This window comes from Drosophila teissieri, chromosome 3L (genome assembly GCF_016746235.2).
Source record: "Drosophila teissieri strain GT53w chromosome 3L, Prin_Dtei_1.1, whole genome shotgun sequence".
NCBI lineage: Eukaryota > Metazoa > Arthropoda > Insecta > Diptera > Drosophilidae > Drosophila > Drosophila teissieri.
The window spans coordinates 8,684,591-8,693,925 of record NC_053031.1 but is presented as its reverse complement, the minus strand read 5'-3'; the positions used below and the strand labels follow the sequence as shown (position 1 = coordinate 8,693,925).

The window sequence follows — 9,335 nt, the reverse complement described above, 5'->3', positions numbered from 1 at the left end:
CAAGATTCTGAGGTAAAGTGGAGAGCTGCGACCGGCTTTTATAGAGCCTCCTCACTGAAAACTCGGGCTTTGCTCAAAAGAGACTCAAGAAAAAGAGGGTCTTCAATCAGCCGTTCAATTTAGTTGATTGAAGTCCGAAGCGGATTTGGGCGGTCTGCATACTTTGATTTGTGCGTTCCGAGTGCTTAATTAAAATTCATTTTTGGCAATGTTTGCGTTTAAGGGAATTTTACTGGAACTTTACCTACAAGCAGAGGTTCAAGGCCCACGAATTAAAATGTCTGTCAATTTGAGCATAATTGATTCCAAATAAATCATATATCGAGCTCAGAAAATTCTTATGAGAAATCTCAAAATATGTTGCCTTCTTTTAGGCATTTCGCAACCGAATTCATTGGCAGCTCTAAAGCTGAGTGCTATAACAGACGCGATCGGTTATGAAGTTTTATATCAATCAGCTTTGTGTAGACCAACACATCTAACGGATTTCCCCAATTCAAAAAACCAAAATAATCTTCATTAATTTATTTATTTCCATACAAAGTGCTGGGGCTTAGAGCTTATCAAACGCTTTAAACTCTTTATTTATGCGCATCCGTTGCTGTGTACTTGCCTTAGACCAAATATAAACAAAACAAAAAGATTTATGGAGATAAGCGAACAAACGAGAAGTTTTGCTCGTGCTTATCGAAGATCCACTCGCAATGATAACCTTGCAAACAATGACGGGCTCCGTGCTATCAATTCTGCTCGACTTTCTGCAACGCCTATCGCAAATGGAAGCAGTTCATCCAAAATATTGCTTCCATAAAAGCACATATGACCCATAATTGTCATATCTCAAGAACACTTTTTACAGCGACTGATCAAACATGAATATGACATGCAAACATATCAATAAAAATTATCATAAATATCTTAGCTAAAGTTCATAAATAGCTATAATTATTTATGTGCTTTCAATTTGACTTATTTATTCCAAGATTTTGTTGCAAGACAGCGTAGATAGCGATAAATATAACACGAGCTCTATTCTCTAATTTTCCTCAAACAAACAAAACCTTTTTCTAGCTGTTGCATTTATTAAATGTTTGAGCAATGTAATATTTACCAAGAGACTTAGTTAAACACATTTTTTCTGTGTGCACCTAATGAGAGTAGGAGTTAGGTAAGTCAATGACCCAAAACCACTGTGACACCACTCAGTGGTTTTGATAAACGCACCGCCCGACTAGGCTTAACCACTATTTTTTTTACATAATTCGCTTCGCTTTATTTGATGCCACACACACGCTTCAATTGCAGATCTTGTCGCTGGCAAAAATCGCGCGTTTCCGCTAATAGTTCCTGTCAACGACTCATCCAGCATATAACAAACTAATGCAAACATAACCCTCGAAATCTGAGAATCCGAATCTAAACAATCCAGCTGGCACAATAAGTGAAGCATTGGGGCGGGGTAACAAGTTGCCCGTCATTCTGGGCGAATATTTTAGCATCTTGATGAGGCCGAAATGAGATGGAAAGTTTGTCATAAACGGTAGTCGAAACAAGAACAAATACTCGCGTGTTATACGTAAATAACTGCCTTGTATATATGGCTGATATTGCCATTTCAAGGCATCCAAATGTATAATTTGACTTGGAATATGTTTATTGTCTGGCAACAAGATATGCCGAACAAAACTTGTACCATTCCATCGTTGAATAGATTCTAAACGGTTGTTAAAATATTATAAAATCCGAGGTGAGATACGGGACATCGTCACTGTTACTACATCGAAGTGTTTCCTCCAAGTGCTACATAACAATTATCTTCTTTGGATGCGCAGTTATCTGGCTTCTGAACAAAGCTCCAAACTTGAGGAAAATTATAAAATAAGTCTGCAGCTGAACGACACTTAAGCGATCGATAAATTACTATTAAAGGATTTTATGGCCAATTAATTATAGTCACTTGACTAATTCGCCTTTCGAGTGCCGCAGACGGCTGAGATTTGATAACCGACACACACCGTCCACACACCGAACACCGAGTGTGATAACGTGAAGAGCTAAATAAATAAACCGAAGAACAAACATTCGAAATCAAGTGGAATTTCCCAGCATATGCGGGCAGTGTAATCTAGGATTTCAATCCACCCTCGGAAAATCACCCGAGAATCACTGTGCATATTACTACATCCATGAATGCCTATGCTTTGAAACCTGTCGCCTCTCTGTCGCCTGTGAAACAAGTTTCATGTGTGTTCACTGTTCACTGCTGTTCCCTGTGGCCTGAAATACAGGTAAGCAAGAGTGTTCCACTCAGGTGCCCAGAATCTACAGGCACCTGCAGCAGGGCTAGATCAAATCTCTTGAGATAGGTTGGCGCAAGAACCAAGAACCAGGAACTGTGCTAATGCTAATTAATAATTAACATAATTACACACAGATTGTGCTATGTCGTCAGATAAAATGCATTGCGAATGAGCTGAGGCGAGGCAAAAAAAATAACACCTAATATCAACATCAATATTTATGGCGAGATTTGTGTGCAGAGAAAAAAATGCAGACCATTTAATATCTATCTAATAATTACAATGTCGGGTACATGAATAAACATAAGCTTACACTCAGCTGAAGTTTTAGCTGCAGGCAAAAGTATCTTAGAACACGCATATGAATAAAAAACAAAATTGTAAAGTAATATGTTAAGTAGCATAATTAAACAATTTACTTACAAATAACAAGATAGTTTCCCATAATGAATAAGAAAAGATTAATTAGTAGTGCTAATGAAATCAAGCTATAAATGATATTAGCATTGTTTTTGAGTAACAAATTCAGTAACTAACTAGTGATAAGATATAAACAAAAATAGCATAACCCGACTTTTTATTAATATATTTAGACTAGAAACGATTGAAAAAGATACAGGTTCTTTGTGCATTTTGATAACTTGGCAGGGAAACGATACTTATCTTTTCTCTCCGTGTGGCCAGTGCTCCTAAGACAAAGAAAGGAAAGGCCCGACCGGACCCGATACGATAACACGTCGATCGGAGGGAGAGCCGGTCGGAATATAGAGGCCGCGATATAGAGGCCCGATCCGGTGAAGAGTAGACTGGGATGCGAGCGAGAGAGAGAGGCAGCGCTATGGGCACCCGAACTGCCACCGCCACTGCCGACACATATGCTGTATAAATTGGTGCGTCCAGAGGTCCACCACTCAGTCGCAGAGCGAACCAGAGCAGACCAAGATCACCACGAGTCGTCAGTCGTCAGATAGAATCGTTTGGGCCATCCAAAAATAGACCAAAGTCATCGGAAGTTGAAGGCAGCGCACGCAAAAAGTTCTGCAAAAAATAGAACATAAATTTTCCATTTTCCATTTGCTGCGTATCGATTTGGGGGACACAATTCGGAACTGCGTAGTTTGTCGGGAAATTGTGAGGAAAACTCTGCTTTCATGTCTTGCCAAAATCGTCGCAGCGTTCAGGCCAAAGGAGTAAATAGCTGCCGCGTTCGACAAGCGGCAATGTCAGCAGTTTAACAAGAAAGCAAACGTAATATAACCGAAACGAATAACAAATCCGTCGGGCATCGCGCACACATATAGGAGATATATCATTAAAATACATAATTCGCCAAAGTGCAAGTGCATCGATAGAGACACAACTTTCCGCAGGAAAACAAAAACAAAAATTGATTTCGTTAGCCTTTTGCCAGCACCAACTGCATGGGTAAAGTTATGAGAGTGAATTCATTACCGCCGCCCGCCCACAACTGCCACGCCCACGCCCGCTCCAAGCAACAACAGCAGACGCAATTGAAGTTGAAGAAAATCGAAATATATTTTATGTTCAACAATTTGTGCAAGAGAAAAACTTTAACGGAGTATAATTTATTGACACTAAAACAGAGCCGGGAGTACAGTGAGTGAAGCGAACCGCAAGCGCAGTGACAGTGATCGTTAAAATTTTAATCAACATAAAAAATATCACAAAAATAAATTAGTCGCATCTCGAAAGCACAATAAATAGTTAGAAAAAGAATTTGTGAGGAGCGTGGGCTGTCAGCAGATCAAGGATTGCCACACACAGAGGTGAGTTTGAGCCATTGCATTGGGTATTTGTGTATCACCCCATAATTTAGATGTCTTTATTTGGCTTTAATGGTTCTATGATTTGAGTTACAGCTACTTAAAACTATGTAGGTTGTTTCCTAGAATATTTTATTTAAACCTGTAGGGGGTTTTGCTTTGGAAATGCGAGACACTTAAAACTCCAATTTACGCTAGTTTCTAAGCTCATTAACTGTGGAAGTAATTGCAGACTCACTTTCAGACACTGTTTTTCCAACTAAAAATGAAATTACCAAAAAAAGTATAAATGTCTTAAATACTTTACAATCGAAACTAAGACGTCAATAAATGAATTGCCTGTCGCATACACAGTTTTACGCAATTAACTAAATTTCGTTAGAATTTCCTCCCATAATTAAGGGAGCCATAATAAAGTAATAATAACACAGTTCATGCCTCTCCACAATAAGAGGATCAATTACGCCTCGATTGTCGGTCAAATAAGCTGTCTATGTGCTGAAAGCTGAAACCTACCTTCATATGTACTTGTATATGAACAGCACAACCGGGTTCACACCCCCACAATAAAGTAATATGAATTTAAAGCAGCAGCAGTTTAATAATCATGTTAATTACAAAACGGTTTAATCGCCATGAAGTCAACTACGAAAGCAGCAACAATGGAATTCATCCGATTATTCCGACGAAGACGTGTGAATTTAACATTGTGATACTTTGCTAACGGATAGCTGTATGTTAATTATTTCCTCAATAATTCCCCGATATACATATGTGATGACCTTGACCCCTTTGTATTCTGATTTTTCCGAATGATTCACTCGCGAAGCCCCCGAAGAGTTGTCAACTGCGGAATGCTTATCAGGTGACTTCCTAATCGTAACCGGCAATTAAAGCCAGCGGCTACTTAATTAATGCCCCAAGCTCATCATTTTGTTGCTATTTTGTTTATTTAAACATTTATTGACCTAGTCTGCGCCGATTTAATTACCAGCCGCAGATTCGGTTTTTTTTTTTATTTTGCGAGAATATTTATACATATTCAAGAGCGGTCATCTAACCGGTGGCTCAGATGGGGCTTGGATTTGAGATTCCAGGAGAAAAAGATAGTATCCACACCCACATGACCTGCAACTTGTCTCAATTACCACGAAAATGTGACAATGTGAATGACACTCGAGCCGGCGGCGTACAAATTAGATGTTTTGTATTTTCAATTTATTCGAGCTTTTATTATGATTATTATTCTTGTTGTTAGTGTGCCTCACGTATGGAGCAGATAGGTTTTGGTCAATGGCTCAAAGACAGCGCTCGCCAGCCAGACTTGTGATTAAAGATAGAGAAACCCGGAGACTCGCCAATTCGAAGACCCAGACTCAGTTGCGATTTGGACACGCGACGTTTTGGTTGTAGAAAAGTTTTTGGTGCCGCCTCGCAAAAGCCGTTTAAAGATCACCCGCAAAGATACAATTGAACCCAATATAAACCGCTGATCCGATCCGATCCGATACGATCCGTCAATTTGCAAAAGTGTTCGCCTGCAATAGTTCGAAAATGTGGCTGATTGTCAAGTTCAAGCAAAAGAGAAATTGAGTGAAAGATATTTGCCAAGTGTGATAGTAGCTGAAGTACGAGAAAACCAAAAAGAGTGATTAAATAGTAAAACCAAATAGTGATATTAGACAATTAGGAAAATAAGTAAGTTTGGAAGCTTAAACGTTATGAACACGTTATTTATTAGTAGTGTCAGAATAATATCATGTATTTTTTGTGATAAACACCTACCTTCCACATAAGCAAAATTTGATATTAACCCGAATGTTAACGAATTGAATTCCAAACTGTACAATCTTTCGCAGAAAGTGTGTTTTATTTGTTTATTCCGATTACATGACTGGGTTTGTGAACCCATTTCGGGACTTCGATTTCGATTCCGCTAACCAGATAAGCCTTCGAATCACAATTCACTCTCGTTTGTCTTTCGCTGTGATTGAATTTGTTTGTAAACAAATGGCGGTCGCTCAGTGTTCGCACTCGATAGGCAGTGACACAAATTGCGAGCCTCAGTGCAATTGAATTGGAATTGAAATTCACATACATTTTCATATTCATTTTCATATTTATATTTCGCCACTGCCCCGTGGCCGCGCAGCTCAATTAATCAGAGATCTTTGACGCTTCTTTGCATCTTCGACGTGCCGCAGCAGATCCAGATGTTTCTACTTTAATCGGTTCAATGTCTCTGTTCCCGGGGTGCGATGGCAAACAGCACGATCGTCGTTTGGTAATTAAAGATTGAGATAGGGGAATTAAGCCCAGATGTGACCCAATCGATTCACATACATATGTGTGCTGCACCCCAGCCGTGGAAAGTTTTCGGGAAGTCGGCCAAATCTTACGACTCTGTAGAATCGGACTTGAGATTTTATTTCCCTAATGATTATTTTTAATGACGTACCCCGGCTTAGATTGAAATGATCCATAAAATGTTTAATATGTTTCGTTCTGTAATATACATATATTTCCTAGCATCTGCTTACATTTTACTTACATTTTATTTAATTTATTTTCTGTTACAGTCAGTAAGACCGAATCGAAATGGTTGGAGTTACTGCCGACGCCTCGCAGGCGAATCAGCTGTCCTCGGTGCGGAACCCGATGATCAAGTACATGCTGAAGACCCGGGAGAATCATGCACGGGATCAGGACCACGACTACTCCCATGTCTTTCGCCGGAAGACGCGGTTCGAGATGTTCCGCCTGTCCGCCATCGCCATGGCCATTGAGTTCGCCTACGCGGCGGAGACGAGTTTCGTCTCTCCGATTCTCCTGCAGATCGGTGTGGATCACAAGCACATGTCCATGACCTGGGGACTGTCGCCGCTGATTGGATTCTTTATGTCTCCGCTGCTGGGCAGTATTAGCGATCGCTGCAAACTTCGGTGGGGTCGCCGACGACCCATTATCTCGATTCTATCCTTTGGCATAATGTGCGGCTTGATCTTGGTGCCATATGGCAAGGATCTGGGTCTGCTTCTGGGCGATGCCGGGTATACTTATGCTGAGCCCGCCTTGAATTTCACATCTTCGTCAGCGGGAGCAGTGGCTGCTTTGGTTGCGGGTGAGACCGCGACTGGACCCTCTGCCTCCGATTTCAAGTTCGCAGTGATCCTTACGATTTTGGGCATGGTCCTGTTGGATTTCGATGCGGATACCTGCCAGACACCTGCTCGCACCTATTTGCTGGATATGTGTGTGCCAGAGGAGCAGCCAAAGGCCATGACCATGTTTGCGCTCTTCGCGGGCTTTGGCGGAACCATTGGATATGCCATTGGAGGTGTGGATTGGGAGACAACGCACATTGGCAGTTTCATGGGTGGAAACATACCCACGGTGTTCACCCTGGTCACCATCATATTTGCGGTGTGCTATGTGATCACGGTGACCACGTTCCGTGAAATTCCACTGCCCTTGATCGAGCAGGATGAGCTGCTGCGACCTCTGTCCGAACAGGCCATCAAGAAGGAGTTGAACAAGAAGAACAATACCATTTACTATATCCAGGAGACCACACAGCTGGAGCTGCAGATGGCCAGTGATGATCCCAAGCGAGTGGAGGCACTGCAGGGTAGCTACCAAAATGGCTACTCACCCGCTGTGGAGAAGCAAAGGAAGGCACAGGACCTGGAGACCCAGTCGGACTACGAGGCTCCCGTCTCCCTGAAGGCCTATCTCAAGAGCATCTTCATCATGCCCTACTCGATGCGCATGTTGGCCCTGACCAATCTCTTCTGCTGGATGGGCCACGTCACCTATTGCCTGTACTTCACGGACTTTGTGGGCGAGGCCGTTTTCCGCGGTGATCCCACGGCTGCTCCGAACTCGGAAGCGGCTCTCAACTACGAGGCTGGCGTGAGATTCGGCTGCTGGGGAATGTCCATATACGCGTTTTCCTGCTCCATTTACTCGCTGTCGGTGACCAAGCTAATGAAGTGGTTCGGGTAAGTCTGCCAACTTGAATACTTAATGCCATCGGAATTTGTTCAAGTGTAAGCATATATTTTACTTGCTTTGGTCAGCAAATTCAGATCTTGGTTTAACATTGACACATGGCCAACAGCGCTCATACTTCTCAGCCGCCAACTGTCTAGTTTACATTTTGAATTCTTAAAGACGGTGGCTTTGGTTAACCCTGAACTATAATATGCTTACGTCTGTTCTCTAATCAAATGTTAATAAGAAATCCAATTAAATTAAATATTTTTGAATTTTCTTACTTTTCTCATGATTATCTTGCCTCATTCTAGAACCAAGGCCGTCTACATCAGTGGAATGATTTACTACGGTATTGGAATGCTCGTCCTGGGCTTGTGGCCAACTAAATGGGGAGTTTTGGTATTCAGCACGTCAGCAGGTATTCTCTATGGAACCATTTTCACGGTGCCTTTCATATTGGTGGCCAGATATCACGCCAAAAATTGTGTAAGTAAACTGAAAGCATACTTTTTAAATATTACTTTTTAATTATTATATTTTCACTTCAGTTCTGCATAAAGAACGGTGAGACAGTGCCCCTGAAGCAGGCTCGTGGATTGGGCACTGATGTGGCCATCATCAGCAGTATGGTGTTTATTGCCCAGTTGATTGTATCCCTTTCCGTGGGTCCTTTGGTGTCCTGGATGGACACAACGTGTGCCGTGCTCTACGCCTCCACGTTTCTGTCCTTTTTGGCGGCCATTGCAGCCATGTTTGTGTTGTACGTCTAGGAATCTACGGATTTATGAACACAAATGTTACATGATTTTACGTAGCGTAAATGTATCTAGTTGAGTATCTTTGCCTACTTTCTGGCAGTATCTGCGACTGCACTCACAATGTTGTGGCATACTTTAAGGATGAAGCGTATATTGTACTTGTATTCATTTAAAACATTTAATTACCTTTTTTTTTTGTTAACTGCATGAATTATATGAATTTAAATTAGTAAAATACATTTATTTTCTACCCCAATTGACCCATTCTTGGCTCAAGAAAATTTATTTCTTCAAGCAAAACAATAAGCTGAAGGGCGGATATTAGTTTTTACGCTCGTGCGTGGCATTCAAATGCAATTTTTAATTTCCTCAAGTGCACTTTTTTTCCCAGATGCTGCCAATTTCCTTAGCAGCTGCACATGCCACGCCCCTGCCCTCCCCTCACCGCCCTTCCCAGGGCTCTCTTGTAAGTGTCAGAGACACATTTCCGTTGTCGC

The 9,335-nt window shown here is 41.5% G+C and overlaps 1 protein-coding gene across 2 annotated transcripts; it reads left to right on the top strand.

Annotated features, from left to right (window-relative positions):
* The first annotated feature begins 3,213 nt into the window (after positions 1-3,213).
* Positions 3,214-9,088, top strand: LOC122616116 (proton-associated sugar transporter A). Of its 2 annotated transcripts, none has more exons than XM_043791422.1 (4): positions 3,214-4,087; positions 6,664-8,085; positions 8,392-8,566; positions 8,629-9,088. In XM_043791422.1, the coding sequence occupies exons 2-4, from the start codon at positions 6,683-6,685 to the stop codon at positions 8,848-8,850; spliced, it is 1,800 nt and encodes a 599-aa protein (XP_043647357.1). In that variant the 5' UTR covers positions 3,214-4,087; positions 6,664-6,682; the 3' UTR covers positions 8,851-9,088. The 2 variants fall into 2 exon arrangements, with proteins under 2 accessions (XP_043647357.1, XP_043647358.1); XM_043791423.1 differs by lacking the exon at positions 3,214-4,087 and adding an exon at positions 5,498-5,782.
* Positions 9,089-9,335: the final 247 nt, after the last annotated feature.

Coding starts and splice junctions, on each gene's coding strand:
- LOC122616116 (XM_043791422.1), top strand. CDS start 6,683: ATGGTTGGAGTTACTGCCGACGCCTCGCAGGCGAATCAGCTGTCCTCG. Junction 8,086..8,391: donor AAGCTAATGAAGTGGTTCGG/GTAAGTCTGCCA, acceptor GCCTCATTCTAG/AACCAAGGCCGTCTACATCA. Junction 8,567..8,628: donor GATATCACGCCAAAAATTGT/GTAAGTAAACTG, acceptor TTTTCACTTCAG/TTCTGCATAAAGAACGGTGA.